This window comes from Eublepharis macularius, chromosome 11 (genome assembly GCF_028583425.1).
Source record: "Eublepharis macularius isolate TG4126 chromosome 11, MPM_Emac_v1.0, whole genome shotgun sequence".
NCBI lineage: Eukaryota > Metazoa > Chordata > Lepidosauria > Squamata > Eublepharidae > Eublepharis > Eublepharis macularius.
Genome location: NC_072800.1, coordinates 45,496,098 through 45,517,889, shown reverse-complemented (window position 1 = coordinate 45,517,889; position 21,792 = coordinate 45,496,098). Strand labels below are relative to the sequence as shown.

The 21,792-nt window shown below is 44.7% G+C and overlaps 1 protein-coding gene across 8 annotated transcripts in view; it reads right to left on the bottom strand.

Moving 5' to 3' along the window:
• Nucleotides 1-21,792, bottom strand: part of TBC1D5 (TBC1 domain family member 5) — a 452,638-nt gene that overhangs the window by 155,870 nt on the left and 274,976 nt on the right. For all 8 annotated transcript variants that reach the window (XM_054991058.1, XM_054991057.1, XM_054991065.1 and 5 more), the window contains 3 exons: nt 2,763-2,851; nt 765-815; nt 595-664 (listed from right to left, as the gene is read on the bottom strand). In XM_054991058.1, coding sequence (XP_054847033.1) covers nt 595-664; nt 765-815; nt 2,763-2,851 — 210 coding nt within the window. The remainder of the gene's footprint in view (nt 1-594; nt 665-764; nt 816-2,762; nt 2,852-21,792) is intronic.

Sequence of the window (21,792 nt, the reverse complement as noted above, 5' to 3'; positions counted from 1 at the left end):
GTTAGCCCAGTCCTAAGCTGACATTCTAACCATTCTACCACACCAGGTATCCAGAGCAGCAGGATCTTATATTCCAATTTTTTTCTAACAAAATGTTTCTTGCTACTGTCGCATAGTGGTTGAGTTGCAAATCAGCACTCTGCTGCTTCGAATTCCACTACATCTACAAGCTTAGAAAGTGGCCTCGGGTAAGCCTCCTCTCTCAACCTCAACTCCCCTGCTTGTATTGTGGGGGTAAGAATAACACTTCTCTGAGTGGGCACTAATCTTCCTAGAAGAGCGGTATATAAGTGTAGTTATTGTTATTATTGTTGTTTTTGCTACAGAAAATCACACAGCCACTGATCTAATGTGATAGAAAAGCCAACACTAATACTACAATATAAAATAAAATTATTATGATGGTAAAGTTTTGCTATTCACACATCAATTTTGCCGTTGTGAAATAGTTCAAAACACCTATTTGAATACTCTTCTTAACTTTTCTTCAGAAATGTTAATTCCAGCATCTTTTCCAATCAAATAAATACTTAATAAGCATATTTGATTAATCAGAAACACTCAACCTTTAATGTCTCTTAAATCAGTATTTACCTTTTGACCATCATGCTCATAGGTTAAAAACCAGTGTTCTGCTGTTTTCATAAGATGGATAAACATGGCACTGAAGAGAAATAAAGTTTTTTGCTTAGTGTGATTATACCAAGAACAACAATGGCAAAAGACAAGTAGTCTGAGAAGAAAATGAAATTATTGTAACTTACTAGGCATCATGCTCTAGGTATTCAGGGTTCAAGAGAACTTTCATTTCTTCACTGTTAAATATAAAATGCATATCTCAAAGTTTTTAATGGTACATTTTTAAGCTAAGATATCAGAACCACAAGTAAGTAAAACTAGGTTTTATAATTAAAAGGAGTAACACCACTGAAGACAAATGAAGTCCTTACTCTCTCTAAAGATCAAAAACAAATTAGCTGCCTTGTCTGCACTACAATGAAATAACCATCTAATTATTCCAAATAACAAATTACTGAATGCCACAATGTATTATTTGAATATGCTTGATACACAATAATTGATCACTCTACAATCTATCACTGTTTGTTGAAAACAAAAAAAATATGGTTACTGGTCAAATACAAAATATCAAAACAGTAATTTGTTTTAATAGAATCTATTTTTATCATATTTTAGCAGTAATTAATCAGTGACAACACCTCTTATTCATTCTCTGGCTACAGCTATAGCAGAGAATATACACCATGCACACTTGCTTTGAAGATAGGGTTGCCAACTCTGAGTTGGGAAATTCCTGCAGAAGTTGGGGGTGGAGCCTGGGGAGGGCAATGTTTAGGGGGGAGGGACATCAGTGGAGTACAAATGTTATAGGGTCTACCCTCCAAAGCAGCCATTTACTCCAGAGGAACTGATGTCTGTGGCCTAGAAACCAGTTGTAATTGCAGATCTCCAGCCACCAACCTAGAGGCTAGTAGTTCTATTTGAGGACTATTACACTTTCTTCTTAATATATGCTCTTTATGTTGCCTGATATCCAATACAGCTATGTATGGAACACACACAGAATGATTTCTTAATTTTGCCCCTTGCGCCCCCAAAAGCTACTGCTAGAGCTTGGGGGAACATGAAGCCCTGGTCTATAATAAGCAATCCTGTGGGTCTATGTTAGGGTTGCCAACTCTGGGTTGAAAATTCCTGGAGATTTGAAGGTAGACTCTGAGGAGGGTATGATTTGGGGAGGAGAGATACCTCAGCGAAGTATATAAGGCTATGGAGTCTATCCTCCAAAGCAACCATTTCATCCAGAGGAACTGATCTGTCTAGTCTAGAGAGCAGCTGTAATTCCAAGAGATCTCCAGACCCCACCTGGAAGGTGACAACCCTGGCCTACGTGCAAGTGCCTTCAGCTTATGCAAGGGGTTGCTTAGCCTCTTGGTATTACGGCTTCTATGATGATTGCAACAGATTATCCATCCTATGGAAGCAGGGGAGGGGTGATTCTTAACACCAATTGCAAATTAGTACTGCTAAGAATCACTCAACAGTGCAGAATCCTTAGCTGTGTATTTCCCTTGACATCTCTCATGGGCATCATCCTTCCAATACAGTATGCCTTCATTCACAAAAAACACTCCACATGCAGAAGTGGAATACCCTTCCTAGACAACAACCGGATAAAAATGAAACTACATTCAATTCCTGTAAGGTGACCTTCATGTTCCGTATTGTGTTCTGCAAAAAAAAATGATCACGTGGTAAAAAGAAGAATGGGATTTTAAATGCTACTAGATGCCAAGCCTGACTGTAACAGGATTACAACAAAATGTGCTGAGCAACATCAAACTGATCCAACAGGCAAGAAAAGTTAAAAGCTTTAGTTGCAGGGCAGACCAATGAAAGCATTTAAATGCCATTCACCACCTAACTGCTTATGTATTTATCATTTGAGAGAAATGAAGATATATGTCTGAATACAGCAGTCAGTACTTGCCAACATAACATCTGCCCTCAGCACTTATTACCACTATACCTGAATGCAGGGATGCAAGTGACCTGGACAGAAGCTGAAAGGTTTAAGGGCCATGTGAAATGGCCTAGTTTGAACAGGACCTAATTCTCCAATACTAACATGTTGTAGCTGTTTATTCACTATCACATCATCTTTGCAACCAATCGGCACAATACAAACTATATTAGTTAGTTGCTGCATAGATCATTTAGGGAAAAATAAAGTATCCTACCTTGGTTGTACAGCTTCATTCGCATGTAGAAAAGCTTGGTGGTCACAATGAAGAATAAACACAATAGGTGCTAAGAGTTCATGCATGCCCTGCAATTAGGGTAGAAAAACCCAAAATATAGCAAGATTTTATTTCATGTGTCAGGAATGTTCCAACTCTGCACCTAATGAGCCAGTAAATATCACTGCAGCATAAAAATGATTAACATCTAATGGTTTTACTGTAAATTACGATAAAATCAAGTGTATGCTGTTCTATAAAGTATAGACAAGAAATTCAACCCATTTTTTAAATACAAAGCTGTCAATAGATCACGATTCACTGCTCAGCAGATTCATCAAGATCTATATAAAGAATTATTGTTTTAATAATGCAGTTACAAGTTCCCAGTATAAGGGACAAATAATAAGGATTGAAAAATGTTATTTCATACTTCTTTTTAAAGATAAGATTATTAGAAACAGTTGGCAAATAAAAAGCTGTGCCTGAACCTTGGAACCGTGATTTGTCCTGCTCTGACAGCTTGGGAACTTTCCCCTGCCTGCTGCCTGTTGAGAGTCTGTAATTGGGTCAAAAGGTATCTGACCCAATGGAAGTCAGGCAAAAGTGGGCATTAGACATCTATATTCTTAGCACATTAGTTGTATTATCCAGTGTGCATTTGGCCACAAGCAAAAGAAGGTTCTCATTATGCCATGGAAGGTGCTAAGAAACCTTTACTAATAAGAGATTACTGTTACAATAAGGAGGAAAACTACCGATTGAATTCCTTAGGGTACCAGTTATGATGATTAAATAAACTTAGTCTGTTAAGTTTACCTGACAGAAGTATCTTCATTTCCTATGCATTTGTTTATGCTTCTGTGTTATTTAATGCTACTATTCTAGTGCATTGCTGGTTTCAGTACTTTTGGTCTTTTGCAATGGAATCCTACATAGATTTATTCCAGTCTAAGGGCCAAACTTGATGATCCTACATCCATGAATCTGCCACTGATTTCAAGAGGCATACACTGGAAGCCTTGCGCTCTGGTATTATGCTGCTATAGTACTAATTTATTTTATTGATTTTAGTTATTTAAATTTGTTTATCTCAGTAACCTTGCAGAGGTGATGTATCAATACATCATAAATACATTCATTTTGTACCAGCGACTATGACACAGTATTGTATTACATCTACCTACAGGACAAATCCTCAATGGACCTATAATCACAGAAGCACACTCTTTCACTATATGGAATCCCACTAAAGTGGCCTTCCAACACTGCGAGTGGTCCCATGTCACATTCCAGTATCAATGAATAGGAGCATGGCAGATATTTGAGGACCATTATATCTTGCCTCCCAAGAAGGTCAGATTAAGAGACATTAGTTTTATTACCGGCAGATAGAAACAAATCCATTAGTCTCGAAATGCAAGATTTGCCATGGCCATTGTCATGCTCTAGCGGGTCCGTGGGCATTGTCGGCGGCGGAGTGGTAATGCTGACTGCACTTCCAACTGGTCCACCTCTCTAGACTAACTGGCTGCCACCTGGTCAGCACCTCCATGGACCTCCCCAGTTCATGGGGAGAGTGAGTGAGGGTTCCCCCAATGGCCTCAGAAAGGGATCCCTTCGAAGTAGGCACCAACACCTACAGCTCCTTCAGGTCCCCGCTGAGTCTGCCCTTGGCTTCAAGGACAGACCTCAGCTTTTCTCTCCTCCTCAGCCAGGGTCTGGATCCCTCCTTTTATCCCCTAATGCCAGCCCCACCCTACCTCCCACGTTCCCATCCCCAGTGTGATCCCCAACACCTGTGCCATGTTAGGCCATAGCCTATGGCCCTACCCCTGCTCCTGCCTCCGATAGGCCTTGGTCCCTGCTTTTCCCCACTGCCCCCACCCTCCTGCCAGGCCTGCCCAGACCCACTGGGCCCTGGGCGAATCACCCCTTGCGGATGTGGCCTGGAGGGCGGGCCTGCCCCAGTAGCCAGCCTCTCTGCCCCAGGTCCGGTCATCTGCACGGCAAGCTGGGCATGGCAGGCCGGCATCTGCCCACCAAAGGGGTGAGTCTGCCTGTTCCAGGGCTGCTGGCCCAGCTCCACAGGCTGCTGTCACGTTCCTGTGGGGGCCGAAGATGCGCCTTGCAACCACACCGCCGGGGACCTCTCGCCTCCACAGCCCGGCCGAGCCCTGGTGCCACTGGCTTGCTTGCCTGGGTGCCGCTTGCCCTTCCCCGCCACATCGCCACTCTGATCTCCCTGGAGGCCTCCCACATTGTCGCTCACCAGCTGCCTCGGGCGGCGAGAAGCCTCCTCCACCCGGTAAGTCCCAGCGGCGAGCGGGGCCAGTGGGGTTGGTGTGGGGAGGCTGCTCATCCAGGGAGCGGCCGGCAGAGCCGCGGCTGTCCCCGGACAGCCATCATAAAAGTAAAATAGACAATGAGGCATACTGACCCAAGCATGGCTGTAATTGCTCTTTCTGGGTTACTGGCCTTTGGATTGTATGGTCCTTTTACTATCAGATATTAGAGTTTTTATTATTATATATTTAAACGACACTTTTATATCTTAATCCTCTCTGTGAAAATGTCCAGAAATGATATTTTACTTTATTTTAAATTTTATCTTGATGGACATTTAATTTTCTCTTGTATTGTTGCTATGGCTTTTGGATAACACAATAAAGAATGATGATGATATCCATATACATTATTTAAAAGAAAGCTGAAATACTGAAAGAAATAAAGCAGAGGTCTGTGACTACTCCTTATAATGGGGGTCCTCCTCAACCTCATTGATCCTGTGGGCACTTTTGGAATTTTAGAAAGGGTAGTGGGTACCACCAGAAAATGGCTGTCATGGAAGGTGGGAACAAACAGAAAACGGTTGTCATGGGGGCAAATGCCATGAAGTTGGGAGGTTTCAAGCCAATTACCCTCCTGTGATGGGGTCTGCCATTTCCAATTTGATTCTCTCTGCAGACCTCTCTGCAGACTCAAAGGTGATGCCTCATGGGTTTGCTGAAGTTTCTCCTGCTAGATGGAAGAAAGTCAAGATTTGCTCTTTGCTTTGGAGATGTTCTAGGGAAGAAGCAAGTAGGCACCTGAAAACATCTATAAGCTCCATGGTACCCATGGGTGCCACATCAGAGATCAATCCTACACATAAACATACGGGGGGGGGTATGGGTAGAATTTTGCTCATGGAACAGGGGTTTCCTTCCCTTGTAGACTCTGGAAGGACCTTCCTAAGGGTTAAGAAACATTCAGGAAAGGTGTGTGAAATGGGGCTGCAGTTCGAAAGGGGAATCCATGCAAATCACCAACTCCTCTTTGTACAAACAGAAGTGCTTTTCATTCATGCAAGCAAGGATCGAGAAGATGCAATCCACTATAAAAATATGTGGGTAAAGGAGCTCAAATTCACTTTGAGTTCCATACTTAAAGAAATTTTTTATAAAATGATGTATTGTGGTACATCACTCCTGATAAATTATGGAACATTTTATCATCTTTGATGGACTTGCCCTAAAACAAACAAAAATGGTCACAAATTCATATGATAATACAAAAAATGTTAAAGATTAATATACAATTTAAATCAGAAGCCTTTTTGTTGGGACTAATGGATAAACGGAAAATAAACATGTTACCTTATTTTTATATATGACCATGGCAGCTAGGCTTTCATATATGCAAAAATGGAAAAGTATAGTATTGCCTTCAATCGAGGACTGGATTGTGAAAATGATGGAGTTAGCGGAGATGGTTAAACTTACAGCCCTGATCAGAAATAAAACATTGTCTATCTTTAAGGTTAACTGGAAACCCTTTATTGACTTTCTGCGTGAGATGAGGCAAAATGAACTGATTTGTAGTTTTGATTTCTAAGAAGATTTGGGAAAAAATTTCTAAAAAAAAAAATTCTAAAAAAAATTGGGAAAAAAGAAATAGAAGTGGGACAGTATTGAAAAGGTAAATTTTGGAGATATTAAAACTAAAAGTATAATGTTTGTTAAAATATGATAGGTGTTGCAGAGAAAAATGAAAAATCAAACGCATTATTTTTCTTTGTTCTTTTCAATCTTAGTTCTTTTTTTCTCTTTTTTTCCCTTTACTTTTTTCTTCTATTTCTCTGCTCTTTTTATTAAGCTTTTAATCTTATTAATAAAATAAAAAATATGAAAAACCCAACCCATTAAAGAGTATGAATTTAAAAGAGAGAGAGATGCAACCCACTATTTCCATTTGATTTTCTCCAAATGTTATTAAGTTATTTTGAAAGCATTATGATTTTACGGTGACTATTCAGATTACCTTTAGCCTTTGGTGTTCATATTTACAAATACTCAAATTGATCTCTGTCTATAATATTAAAAGGGCAGCAATATTTAGCTCAATTTCTTGCCACTTTAATTTTGTCATTGGCTTGCAGTATTGTTTACTCTTGAGTATAAAAAAGTAGTTTAAGCTTTCCCTGAATATTGCTCATGTCTATACTTGCAGGCTCAGTTGTAAAACAATGTCTTGAGGTCATATTGGAAAAACTCTGCTTACAAACAGATAAGCTGAGTATGTAGGATAAGACCTCCAAAAGAAAATCAATAACTATTGGCCATCTAACTCCTATAATCCTCCTGAGAATCCTTAATAATAAAACAAAGCTTGGACTCTGCAGAAGCTGGCGAACTACAGTTCACTACTGATTAGGTCAAACAATCAGGTATGCTAGTAGACTTGCTATTTGATTTGCTATTCACTCAGAATCCCACACCACTATTTTTTAATGTAGGGAAATAAATGGTTTCTAATCACAGAAATGTTGCTTCATATGAAAAATTCTGGAAAATAATATTTATTTCTTGCACCAATAATGAGGATACATGGTCAAGCTATTCCAGATTATGAACATGAATGATTGTGTCACTACCCAGCTGCAAATTATGGGCAAGAAAACAGGGTTAACATACCTGTAACTTATGTTCATCGAGTTCTTCTGTGCTGACACACATGGGGACTGCGCAGGCGCAGGCCAGCCGCCGGAGAATTTTCTAGAGCTTCCATGGCTCCGAAGGGGCCGTTTGTCGCGCGCCTCAGCGACCGTTTTCCCGCCCAAACGGTCACGTGATCCTCCAGCGACCAACGGCCCCTTCCCTCAGTTCTCCCTTGCCGCCGCTTGACCAACACACTTCAGCCATAACACCTTAAAAACACCAATTTCCGTTACAGCCAACACATTATCGTGCATTGGAGTTCACAGCGGGGTAGGAGGGAGGGTTGTGTGTCAGCACAGAAGAACTCGATGAACATAAGTTACAGGTATGTTAACCCTGTTTTCATCTTCGTTCTTCTGTGCCTCCACACATGGGAGTGTACCAAGCTTCACACAATAAGGAAGGCGGGGGTGAAGTCCAACACAATTTTATTGAACAAACAAACACAACAATAAATAGATATGCATATATACATCTATGTAAAAAATACTGTGTAAGGACACATAAATACTCAATATTTACATATATACACACCCCCAGGTACATATATACACACTTTCACTCAAGGGTACCCAGCAGGTACGCCAAGAAAGTCATTCCTAAACTCCCTCAGGAAAAAAGGGAGTGTAAGACAGCCTTGGCCACAGATACATCCTGTTCCGCATTGACATCAACGGCGTAATGCCTGACAAAGGTGTCTGCAGAGGACCATGTGGCCGCTTTGCAAATGTCAACCAGGGGCACCCCCCTGAGGAGTGCCGAAGAGGATGCTTGGGACCGCGTGGAGTGGGCTCTGACATGAAGCGGGCAAGCCACCCCTGCCAGGGAATAGGCCTTGCTAATGGCCGTCACAATCCACCTAGACAGGGTCTGTGAGGAAGCCCTGTTACCCTTGTCCTTGGCCCCAAAACATACAAACAGGTGAGGACTGGAGCGGAATCCCTTCGTCCTATCCAGGTAATAGGCTAGGGCCCTCTTCAAGTCCAGGGAATGGAGGGCCTTTTCCCCCTTAGAGGAGGGTTGAGGAAAGAATGCAGGCAGTGAGATATCCTGCGAGAGGTGGAAGGCGGACACCACCTTGGGCAGGAACCCGAGGCAGGGACGCAGGACCACCTTGTTGGGATGAAACACAAGAAAGGGAGGGTCAGACCGCAGTGCAGACAGCTCACTGACCCTTCTGGCCGATGTGACGGCCACCAAGAATGCTACCTTGTAGGATAGCATATCCAAGGGGCATGTAGCCATAGGTTCAAATGGAGGCAACATGAGACGTGAGAGCACCAAGGACAGCGACCACTGAGGCACTGGCGCCGACACAGGTGGGTAAAGATTGTACATGCCCTTAAGGAACTGGCGGGAATGTGGGTGAGAAAACACCGTAGCACCCTCAACTCGGGCGTGAGCAGCCGATATCGCTGCCAAGTGTACTTTGAGGGAGGACACCTTCAAGCCCAGGCCACGCAAGTGGCACAAATACTCGAATACAACCCCCAAGGGACTGCTTTCGGGCACCACTCCTCTGGCAAGTGCCCAGAGCTCAAACCTGCGCCACTTGGCCGCATAAGCGCGCCTAGTGGATGGCCGACGAGCATTGAGGAGGACCCTCTGTACCTCGTCAGTAAAGCCTATCGGGGAGGAACGATCCGCCAAGCCGCTAGGTGCAGCTTCCTGGGATCGTGGTGGACTAGGCTCCCGTTTAGGAGAAGGTCTTGCCGAGGGGGCAGACTCACATATGTCCGTTGGGACATCCGCAGGAGCTTCGGGAACCAAACCTGCCGTGGCCAGAAGGGGGCCACCAGGATGCAGTCCGTCCCGTCCTCCTCTATCTTGCACAGGACCCTGGGAATCAAGGGGAACGGAGGAAACATGTAGTGCAAGCCCTGCGTCCACGTAAACTGGAAGGCATCCCCAATAGAGAGGGGGTCGCTCCCTGCCCTGGAACAGAACGTGTGGGCCTTGGTGGTCGCCGCAGTGGCGAACACGTCTATCACTGGATGACCCCACATCTGGAAGATCGGCCCAACGCACTCTACGTTCAGTTCCCACTCGTGGTCCAGGAAAGGGACCCTGCTGAGGGCATCTGCCCGGGCATTGTCTGACCCAGCTACGTGTATAGCACGGAGCGACACGCCGTTCTTGATAGCCCACTGCCAAGTGAGTGTGGCTTCCCGGCACAGGGCCATGGACACTGTGCCCCCCTGCTGATTCACGTAGTACATGGCAGTCGTGTTGTCCGTCTGCACCAAGACCTGACGATTTCTCAGCAGTGCTGTAAGAGACACAAGTGCGAAACGAATGGCCCTTAGTTCAAGCACATTGATATGGAGGGTCTTTTCCCTGTCAGACCAGACATCTTGCACAGACACATCACCACAGTAAGCTCCCCATCCTAACAGAGAGGCATCAGTGGTAACCGTGATGTCATGGTGCTGATACCCAAAAGGGGTCCCTCTAAACAAGTTGTCATCAGACAGCCACCAGTCCAAGGAGGAGAGGATGACCCTCGGGATAGAGAATTTGAGGGACGGAGGGTGCAGCAGAGCATCGTACCTCCGCACAAACCAGTTCTGGAGAGGGCGCATACGCAGCCTAGCGAAAGGCACCACAGAGGTGGCCGCTGCCATATGCCCTAGTAAGCACTGGATAGTGCGCACAGACTGGAATCGGTTCCTTTTAAACATGGACACTAGACCCCTTAGGGACCGAGCCCTCTCCAAGGGGAGCAGGGCCTTACCCTCCACAGAATCTAAAAGTGCACCAATGTAGGACACCTTGCAGTTGGGCACCAGCTTGGATTTCTCCAAGTTCACCAGGAGCCCCAGGCGTTGGCAAGTGCTAAGTACCAAGCCAATGTCCTGCACCAGCCTAGACTCCGATTCAGCCACGATGAGCCAGTCATCGAGGTACGGAAAGATGGTACAGCCTTCTTCCCGTAGGAAGGAAACCACAGGGGCCACACATTTAGTGAACACTCGTGGGGCAGTGGACAGGCCAAAGGGGAGCACCTTATACCGGAAAACCCTTTGCCGGTACACAAAGCTCAGGTATTTCCTGTGCTCCTTCCGTATGCCCACGTGAAAGTATGCGTCCTTTAAGTCAAGAACCGCAAACCAATCCCCGTGTTTGAGCAAGGCGATCACAGCCGCCAACGTAACCATCTTAAACTTGGTCACCTTGAGGAAGGCATTAAGGCCCCTCAGATCTAAAATGGGACGTAAGCCCCCATCCTTCTTAGGGACCAGGAAGAACCTAGAGAAGAAACCCTTTACAGAGTCCTCATAGGGCAATTCTTCCACAGCACCCTTGGCCAAGAGCGACACGATCTCCGCATCCAGCTCGGCCATAGTGTTATTGACAGCTGTCAGGGGTGAACTGCATCTAGGCAGCTCAACGAACTCCAGCCCGTATCCCAGTTCAACAATCGTTAAGACCCATGAGTCAGATGTTATTGACTCCCACTCAGAGAGGAGTGGACTCAGTCTGTCCGAAAAGTTCGGGGATACGGCTGGCGTGACCCATCAGTACTGCCTCCCGGCGCCCTGCTGATCTCTCTGCTGGGCCGGTTGTTGTTGTTGTGACGGGCGAGGCTTGAAGGGCCGACGCCTCCTCTGCTGTTGTGCGGGAGGGTATGGCCGCTGCTGGTAGGCAGGATACGGTTGGTAGCCCGGCCGCTGATGTTGGTACCTGCCCTGGTAGTGGTAAGGGCCGGACCGGGGAGCGTACCGTGATCTGGAGGAGGGCTTGTCCGCTGGAGCCAGACCCAAGGACCGTGCCGTCTGCCTGTCCTCTTTTTTCTTCTTCAGGGTCTCGTCGGTCGATTTGGAGAACAGCGAGTCCCCTTCAAAGGGCATGCTCTCCACCCTGGAACGCACCTCCTGGGACAGGGCCGTAGACCGCAACCAGGAGTGGCGCCTGAGGACCACCGCCGAAGCCATCCCCCGAGCAGCAGTGTCAGCAGCGTGGCTCCCGGCATTCATCTGCTGCTTAGACAGCCGGACAGCCTCTGTCTGCAGCAGGGACACCACCGCCTTCTGCTCAGGAGGGAGGTCCCGGGTATAGGATGCCAACTTCTCCCAGAGGTACAGCTGGTACCCTGCCATGATGGTCTGGTAGTTGGCAATCCTCAGACCCAGCGAAGCGACGATGTACTGGCGCCTGCCCATGGCATCAAGCTTCTTGCCCTCTTTATCCGCAGGCACCGAGGAGTGACCCGACCGTCGGGGGTTGAACTCCTCTGTGACCAAGGAGGAAGGTGGAGGGTGTTTCACCAACGCCGGCCAGGTGCCCTGCTTGATCTTGTAAAGCTGCTCGATGCGCTTGGATGTTGGCGGTTGATCACAGGGCACCTGCCACACCTTCTCCACAATCTCCTCAATACCCTCAAGCATGGGGAAGCCAACGTACGCCGGATTATCCCCGTAAATACGTTTGAGGAGCTTGTCCTTGGTCTTTGGGGCTGCTGAAGAGATGTCCATCTCGAGAGCCTTGGCCATCCTTGCCATCTGGTCGGCGTAGATGCGGAGGTCCTCGAATGGGGAGTCCGCAGATGGCACTAGCTCCTCAGGTGGCGATGGTTCGGACCAGGATTCCGACTGGTAGCCGCCGAAGCTCTCCACATCCTCCTCATCGGAACCGAGCTGGGATTCCGGAACCTGGAGCGGAGGGGGAGCCCACGCCGACCTCGACGTCGAAGGCCTCGGTTCCGACACGGAGAAGCCTGCAGGTGCCCCTTCCCACTGGCAACGGTATGGCGAGGGGAGGTAGGAAGCCTGTCGATGCCGGGACGCAGTGGACCGGACTGATCGAACACTGTCCCCGGAACCATGCCGTTCACGACCGACCGGAGGTGGAGACGGACGGACAGGCGACGGACGGCTCCGACGAGGAGACGGGCTCGGTTCCAGCCTCGGCGACCGAAGGGGAAGCGATGGTCGGCTCCGACGGCGCGGGCTCGGCTCCGGCCCCGACGAGAACTCTGCGGGCACCGTCTCGAAGGCCATCGGATCCGGCACCGACACGGAGATGTCCTCCGGCTCCGGGGAGCCCAGATGAGGGGAAGGCGTGTGAGGAAGCACGATGACCTCCTCCTGAGCAGCGGGACGCGGCGACCGGTGATGCTTGGTCTTCTTCTTCTTCTTTGATGGTTCCGAAGAAGACCTCGGGACCGACGCGCTCCTCGCCTTCGAAGGGGACCTCGGCTTCGACCTCTTAGGCTTCATCGGAACCGATCCGGTCGTCGGTTCCGACCGGGGACTCGGTACCAGGATCCTCGGTTCCGAAGCTGGTCTCGGATCCGACCTGGTAGATGACGCGCTACGGGGCGGCCGCACCGGTCCCTGCGCTGGAGAGGCCGCTCTCGACGCCGAGGCACTCGGGGGACGCGGTTTCGACCCCGACCTCGCGGAGGCCACTGAGCCAGCTCTCGAATGCCGTTCGGCAGAGGGGCTTGGGCCGGCCTTGGAAGAGGGCAACGGAGCGCCTCCGGACATGACCTTCTGCCACAGGGAGGAGTTTAGTCGGGCCTTGCGCTCCTGCCGGGCCTTGCTGGTGAAGCCCTGGCAAATTTTACAGGCCGTCACATTATGGGTCTCCCCCAAACAGAACAGGCACAGTTCATGGCCATCGGTCTTGGCCATTTTTGTGTGGCATTGCAGGCAATGTTTGAAGAGAGCCTTAGAGGCCATCTTCAGGGGCACGCGAAAGGAAGGTCAAAAACAGTCCGAGTCAAATTACCGAGTCCACAACAAAGTCCAAAACGAGATCCGAAGAATAGTCGAGGTCACGAAGTCCGAAGTCAAAAGCCAAGCAATCAGTCAGAATAAAGCACGAAGCACAAAAGCACAGAGCAACGAAGCTCACGTTCTCTCCAAGCGGCGGCAAGAAGAGAACTGAGGGAAGGGGCCGTTGGTCGCTGGAGGATCACGTGACCGTTTGGGCGGGAAAACGGTCGCTGAGGCGCGCGACAAACGGCCCCTTCGGAGCCATGGAAGCTCTAGAAAATTCTCCGGCGGCTGGCCTGCGCCTGCGCAGTCCCCATGTGTGGAGGCACAGAAGAACGAAGATGAATGTATGATCTATAAAAACAGACATGCATGTTTACTTTAAGGTTCAATGCAAGTGTAGAAGCTCTAGGAAATGCCTGCCCTTGAAAAGAACATATAAAAAAATCTTAAATGAGGCTACTCTTTCTGAGTGGGCAGGAAACTTGCCAGGACTCCAATGCCAATAAATGCCTAGGAGTGAGGAGAGGGAAGCTATGGTTTGATGAATGGGAGAATCTCTTAACTAGCATAAACTATGCTTTGCAAGTATTCACTCTGAATTAGAAATCTGGTTGCTTGAGCATGTGAAGCACAGGGAACTAGTATATATACCAACAGTGGAATACAGATGCATACCACCAGTAGTATTTGACTGCGTGAGCTATCATTAATATCCAATTCTCAGTGTGGCCAAACCTGTGGATTCTTAAACTTGGAGACTAAAGCCATGAACGGAGAAGACAGATCTTTTAACAAACCTGAGGAAAGCCCCAAGTTTGGGGGGGAAAAAATCTGATTTCTAAAACAAAACAAAACAAAGCACTTGGCTTTACTCCCTCCCCACCTCAAAGAAGTAGTTTTTGTAGCTTTAAGAAAAAAATGCCCTCAGTGGTGTTGCTAGGCAACCAAAACAGTATTGCCAGTTAAAGCCTTAGATTGTTAGTAAAAGGTGGGGGGAGGGGCAGAGCCCTTCTGAAGGCTATTTTGGCCTTTGAGGGGTTCTCATCAGGGCTAGGACTGGCAGCAACCACTGGGCGACTTCATACCACACAAATTCATGACTCATCCTGACCCAGCTGCTTGCTGTTGTTCAACAGCAGTCGCCCCATAAAAAGCAATGTAGAATAATGATTACAGTTTCAAACTAGTATCTGGGAGACCCAGGTCTGAATCACTACTCACCATGGAGACTCATTAGTTAAGACATTCTCAGTGTAATTCCCCATACAGGCGGGCACAAATTAGCCATTAAAAGCCTTCCAGTGAGTTGATGGTTTCCTCCTTCCCGCCCAGGTTTGGCTGGGGCAAATTCATTACAGAAGGGCTGAGCCTGGCCTGCTTGAGCCCTGTGCAAGGTGTGAGAGGTAGCACTCAGCCTGTCTGAGCCCCATGCAAGATAGGGGAGGTACCTGAGGCCTGTGTGAGGTGAAGCTGGGGAGGCAGTGCTCAGTCTGCCTGAGACCCCTGGCAACTGGCTCAGCCTACCTGAGGTGTGGGAAGCCATGTTTGGCTTCGCCCACCCAAAGTTAGGGAAGCAGTGCTTGGTTCAGTCTGCCCTAGATGAAGGAAGTAGCATCGATTTTATTTATTTATTTATTTACTTATTTATTTATTTAATTTATAATCCACCTTTCTCACTGAGATGCAAGGCGGATTGTACATAGTGTGAAATTAGTACAATCAGTAGCAAGGACAAGGGCAGGCATTTCCATACTGTGTCAAGATAATTTCCATAACCAATGTCATAGGGTAAATGAATACAAGTTTACAAATTACAAGTATAGACATGAGCATCTAGCATGGGAAACAAGAGGAGACCCCAGTCCACATGAACATAGTGAGGGAAGTGCTGCCCAGCTGATCAGTTAGATCAGCTGCATCTTCCTCCATCCCTCTCTTTTGGGAGGGGGGCAAAGCAGGGTCAGACATTCTCTTTTGGGTGCAGGGCCAAGTATTGAGCAAAGAAAAGTGTGAATATGGGGACGGCCAGGAGGAAGGAAAGAAAAAATAGTATGGATAAGGTGATACAAGGGGAAATGTGGTTGCTCTTGTAAGTCCTTACAAGTTCCCCACCGTGTCAATATGGAACAGAAGAGATTGGGAAAAGGGGTCAAAGAGCTACAGTGAAAGGCACAAATGCAAAAAAGAAATTGTATGTATTTCTGTGTGTGAGAATAAATTATTTTGTTTCTCCTGTTTTGCTATAAATTTCTGGTATAATTAAACTTTAAACTTCACAGGCAAAAAGAAATCTTTTGGTCTGGAAAAAGGAGCTGTCAGTTAAATTGTGCTTTGAGATACTCCCAATTACAACCAAGTCTTGTTAATTTAATTTTAATGGGATTTCTTAGAGTACAGAAATAGCAAAATACCTTTAAAAAGGAAATTAACAGAATTAATTAATTAATTAGTTTAAATTTATGCCCGCCCTCCTCGCACCGGCAGGCTCAGGGGGGATCACATTAACATTAAGACATGGATCAGTTTGCCCCAGCAATGCAAATGAAGCACGAGACATTATGGGTGCAAGGCTGCCAAGAGACTGGGAGAAGGACAAAATTCCCTGGGCCTATCAACTCTTGAGGGCCCTAGAACCTGGATAAATCATGCATTCTGAGAGCCAAACTAAAAGTGACGTCTTACACAGGTTGGACACTAGGCTTCCCTCAAGTTTTGATGGGAAATGTAGGCATCCTGGTCTTGCAGCTGTAATGGAGAGCCAAGCTGTAAAACCAGGATGCCTACATTTCCCATCAAAACTTGAGGGAAGCCGACTAGTGTCCAACCTGTGTAAGACGTCACTTGTAGTTTGGCTCTGAGAATGCTTTTCACTTTTTTTGGTACAGTTCTGCCTGCAGCAGCCAGGGGGCACAGAGCCCAGGAAGTAAAGAGATTCCTGCTAGTCAGCATTTTGCTGTTTGTTTGTTTTTTTGCAGCGATTTTTTAAAAAAGAAAGCTCTCCGTGGCTGCAAGGCTGAAGCAAACATGGATTCATCAACCTACCTGGTATGTCCTAATTCCCACCCCTCTCTAATTCTACATGCGTTTTTATCTCATATTACGCCTACCCTGGCTAAGAAGTTAAAACATGTAACTGCAGAACAGAAAACATTTCTTCATATTGTGTTCAGAAAGGGAGTGTGTGTATTCCCACGAATCTATCAAATTAGCAAAGGGTGATTTCCCCCTGCCCCAGGCATACCACTTCGCATGCACTGTGATCTGTTTTAATGGTTGTGAACATGGAATGGTGAATGCCTTAGTTCTAGTTTTTAGCAAAGCAATATATATTCTAATTTAAATATGTGACTATACTTTGTGTTTGTGGTTTTAAAATACATCTCGTTTAGACTGAGTTAAAGCATATATGAAGTCCGAGATTATAAATTAGAACTACACCCGCTTCCAAATAATCAGAAGTTATTTTAATTGCCTATAAAGCACTGTTCAACCTCCGAGTTATTGTTGTTGCTGTTGTATTGGTGGGACATCTGATACTCGGCCTTGCTAGATTTCACTGGAGCCTAATTCATCAGATGTAAGAAGTGTATCCTTTACTGGTAGATACATGGGTGTGGTGTATGTGTGTAAATATAAAATTACAAAATTAGGCACGTGGCTACACAGAGAAATATTAAGAAGTATAGACTGTGCAAACAGTATTTGATACAGGGAATCTTCAAGGGCTGATATAAAGAGAACAAGCGAATATTCAGAGATGACTTTAGAAGACTTTAAAAGGCTATTAGATTTGGGGAGGTGGACAGGTCCATGAGGGGCAATTAGCTGTGATGGCCAAATAGAACCTCCATGTTCAGAGGCAGTATACTCTTGAATGCCAATTTAGGAGGGCAACTGTGGGTAGCTGTTGCCCTTATTTTCTGCTAGTGGGATTCCCAGAAGCAACTGGATAGCCAGCATGCGAAACACAACACTCTACTAGAGAGACCTCTGGTATGATCTAGCAAGCCTCTTATTTTATTGCTATTTATTTCATTTATTGTTTACATTATTTATAGTCTACCTTTCTCACTGAGATTCAAGGTGGCTTTCACAGTGTAAGTCAATACGATCAACAGCTGGGACATTCAGTAAACAACACACTAGGGTAAGAATTGCAGAAATTTGAAAAAAGCAAAAATGTGGTACAGAGCTGAAAACAATGTGGAGACAAAATATAAATAGACATGACAAATTAAACGAACATGGAACTAACTATCCAGTAGGAGCACACTTACAGCAACAGACAGTACATATTATACAGTATATTAAATTTTTAAAAAGCACACATGCAAGCGAAACAGAAGCCCCATTGCATAAAATGTGTCTTACTTCTAAGGAGACCTGTTTAGGATTGCTCCCTAAAGATCTCATCAATTCTCTTGATCTATACCTTCAACCTGATCAGGAGCATTCAATTGCCCAATCTGCCTCTGCTTCTGTTTTCTTTTATTCTCTTTATGGAAGCAGTTGGAGCTAGTTGAATTTCAGCATCTGGGACTAGAATCTCTTTCTAAAGTTAAGGCAAGTGCAGGAAGAAAACAGACTTGCCTCACCTGCCTCCTCTTCCTGCAGGATAACCGACTTTTCACATCTCCCCAATTTTCCTTCCCTATTCAAGCATCTTCATGTTGCTGTGAGTTTGCTTTTTTGTTTTGGGTTAGTAGAAATATTTTAATAGGTATTTTTTTCAATTGAGTACTTGTAGAGAGACTGATGTCTCACTTTATTCAATGGGGCTCATTCCCTCGTAACTTGTGTCTCACCTATTTTTAATTGCTACGGTGCTTCAGTGTTCTGGCTAGGCTCTTGGCTGGAGTCTTCTTGATTCTGCTCGCTCCTGGTTTGTTGACTTGGGTGTGTGTGTGTTGCAATATATCTTATTGCAATTATTATTCCATTCTCAGCAACCGAAAGCCAAGTGATTTATTTTTTATGACATTTGTTTTAGATGATAGGTGTTGCTACACGGAGGAAGGCAGTGGCAAACTACTTCTGCTCATCTCTTGCCTTGAACACCCCATGGTTGGGGTTCCCATGAGTTAGCTGTGACTCAACAGCACTTCCTTTTTCTTCTTATGGAATTTTTGTCCAGGAGCCCATGGTGACTCTAGGTAGCCCTGTGTGGGTGAGCTAATAGTCAGCCAATCAGGAAGAGGCGGCAGCTATTTGCTTCAGTGGGCATTTTGCTATTAGAACGGGATGGTGGAGAAGCCACCGTCAACCTGTCAAGTAGGCACCCATGACAGCTTATTTAAATAAATGGTGATTTAGGTGTTAGCCATTTAAATAAATTCCTATGAATAAGCAAACTAGTTGAAACTACACACAGCTGTCTTGTGTCTTATTGTCTTATGTCATATTGGGCAGAGGAAGTGCTGGGGCAATAGAAAGCTGTGGCATACACAATGGTATTGTTAAAAGGACATTTTTGAGGATACTGATACAAATGAAAAAGTTCCGAAGAATGCCTGTAAATGATCTGAAAAACATTCCTCTTGCTGTTAGGAATTTCTTAGTGACATGAAAATACTATAAAATTAATTAGGAGGGTAAACTTATCTAAAACAAGATACAAGCACTGTGTATCAAGGAGAATGAAGACAATGTGGGCTCCAATGAACAACATAATAGGAAAATATATAAGAGGTTCAGGCATTTCAGCAGCACTTCATAAATATTTGCTATTGCATTTAATAATTGTTAGTTATTAGTTATTAAATCTAGACACTGAAATATCAAGTGTTTCTTCAGCTCTTTTAGTCCCAGATCAACAATCTTCTAAAATTACCACACTGTGGAAATGATACTATTGGAAAACAGAGGTGAAAAAGTTTTCTTTGTTAACAGCCTGTAGGCTCACAAAATTGAACCTGTTCTTTTATCTGCCTATGTTCATTTAGCCCACCAAGCAGTCTTTATTAAAACAGAGGCACCAGGCAGTCAAAGTTCATTAATACCATTTATATAATCTCTCCAGTTTCAATTAACTCAGCAAGACATTCTACTACATGATAACAGTCTCATTAATTCAATAAAATCCCATAACTATTAACAATATGGTCTATGTTAAACGGGGTGTCACCTAGTACAAAATAATAGCTTTAACAGCTTGTGAGGAACTCAACTTAAAAAAAAAACAACCCAAATCCAACTAAATACTCAAATCCGTATGAAGGAAGGTATTATTTCCTTGTAAAGAACTACCTAAGATGTTCAGCATAAGCAGGGGACAGTTAAGGGCGGCGGGGCGGGGGTGGATTCTTGTTAAACAAATTACTCAAAGTGTGAGTCTTCTTTTAAACCAATCACTTTCCTTTTTCCTGCAACTGAGTTATGTTCCCTGAAAATAAGGAGGTTGCACAGCTGATTAAAGATTTGCTTACACCCTATAAGAAAAAAACATATCAAACATATCCAGGACAATATCAGCATATAGTGTACAAGTTGATTAGATCTAGATAAGTAGCTCCCCTCCAGACAATATATGAAAGATAATTAAAATGGTAAAGTTACTATTTAATATATAAAATGAAAGAGTCTTTTTCAAACATTTAGCATCTTTTCATATACTCGCAAAAGCATTGTGTGCTCAGGCTGAAGAATAAAATTTGAATGGTCTTGTTGTTTGGCATGATCATTGATGAGGCATGCATAGAATATCTACCTGCCTAGGCACTGGATTAATCACCAGAGATCCTTTACAATGTGCTCCAATCATCTGAAGTATGGGGGAAAGCTACAAGTGATAGTGCGCCTTCTCCGAAGCAGCATTGGTACACCCTCCCTAGGGAAGTTTTATTAATATTCTACCATGTATTGAAGATGGTTCTCCTTAGGAAGATTTTGGGTAGTTACACAGTTCAATTGTAGCAAAGGTCTGATTTTGAGCTGAGCAATATATTTACAGCATTCTAAAACTTAAGAACATAAGAAGAGCCCTGGTGAATTAGACTGGTGATCCATCTAGTCCTACATCCTGTCTCACACAGTGGCCAATCAGTTACTATGGAGGGTCAACAACATGGCACAGAGGCCAAGGCCTTCCTTGATGTGGCCTCCTGGCACTGATATGCAGGGGTATAGCGCCTTTGAAGGTGGAGGTTCCCTTTAGTCACCATGGCTAGTAGACATTGATAGTCCTAACCTCCATGAATCTGCCTAATGTCCTTCTATGCCTGTTTTCATCACGGCATCCTCTGACAATGAATTCCACATCTTAATCACTTGTTGTCTAAAGAAGTATTTCCTTTTGTCTGTCCTGAATCTACTACTTATCAACTTCACTGGGTGCCCTTGAGTTCTAGTATTTTAGATAGGGAGAAAAAAATCTCTCTGTCTACTCTCTCTTCTTCAGGCATAATTTTATAAACTTCTATCATGTCTCCCTTTAGAGGCTGCCTTTTATGTTTAAAAGAAATATTTTTTGGCTTCTGGCTATTTTTAAAGCTTGAGCTCTTTTTAATGTTCTCTTTAAAAATTGGTTGTAATCCGCCCTGAAAATTTAGATTTATAATGGAAGAGTAGGATATAAATATTTTTAGTAAATAAGAAGAATAGCTGCCACAGCACAGTGTGGAAACAAATCTTCCCTCTTCAATGACACCTAAGTAAGGCTGATCTCATATTTATTTTATATCATGAAACATATGTGGGGAGGTACCTGAGTTGCTGTTTTTAGCTTAGCTTCCTGTCTTTTTTTCTGAAAAAATATGGCAAAAAAGCTCTCTCTCATGAGGGACTGAGCCACCAGCCAGTGCAGAACTATCAAATAAGAACAAAAATTGCCTAATAATATAGAACTACAAATTGTTTTTTTAAAATGTCATAGACATTGCTTGTGTTTCGAAACAACAACAGGAAGCTTGGCTTAAATTCCTGAATAGGAATCATAGACTGTGTGAGTGTACACTTTATGTTTTTTTCATTTTTGATTCAACTAAAATATTCAAAAGCTAAGGGCAAAACTATGCGTCATGTGTGACAAAAGGGATGTTACTTAAAACACCCTCTGCCCCAATAATGGTGTACTCATTCCACAACATGACATTATGATTGTGCATTTCTCCACACACATATCACTGCCTCAACCATTATGATAACATCATAACATGGAATCAGTGTTCTGACTTGTTACAGAGGAGACCTGATGGAGTGCACATTTCAGTGTCAAAACCAGATGTGTGCAAGGTATTGTTCGCTACAATTCTCAAGTAACATTTAGACAGATACAAAATATGGCATTTTGAGTGCTCAGCAAATACAAATTCCCCCACAATAATTGTGGCT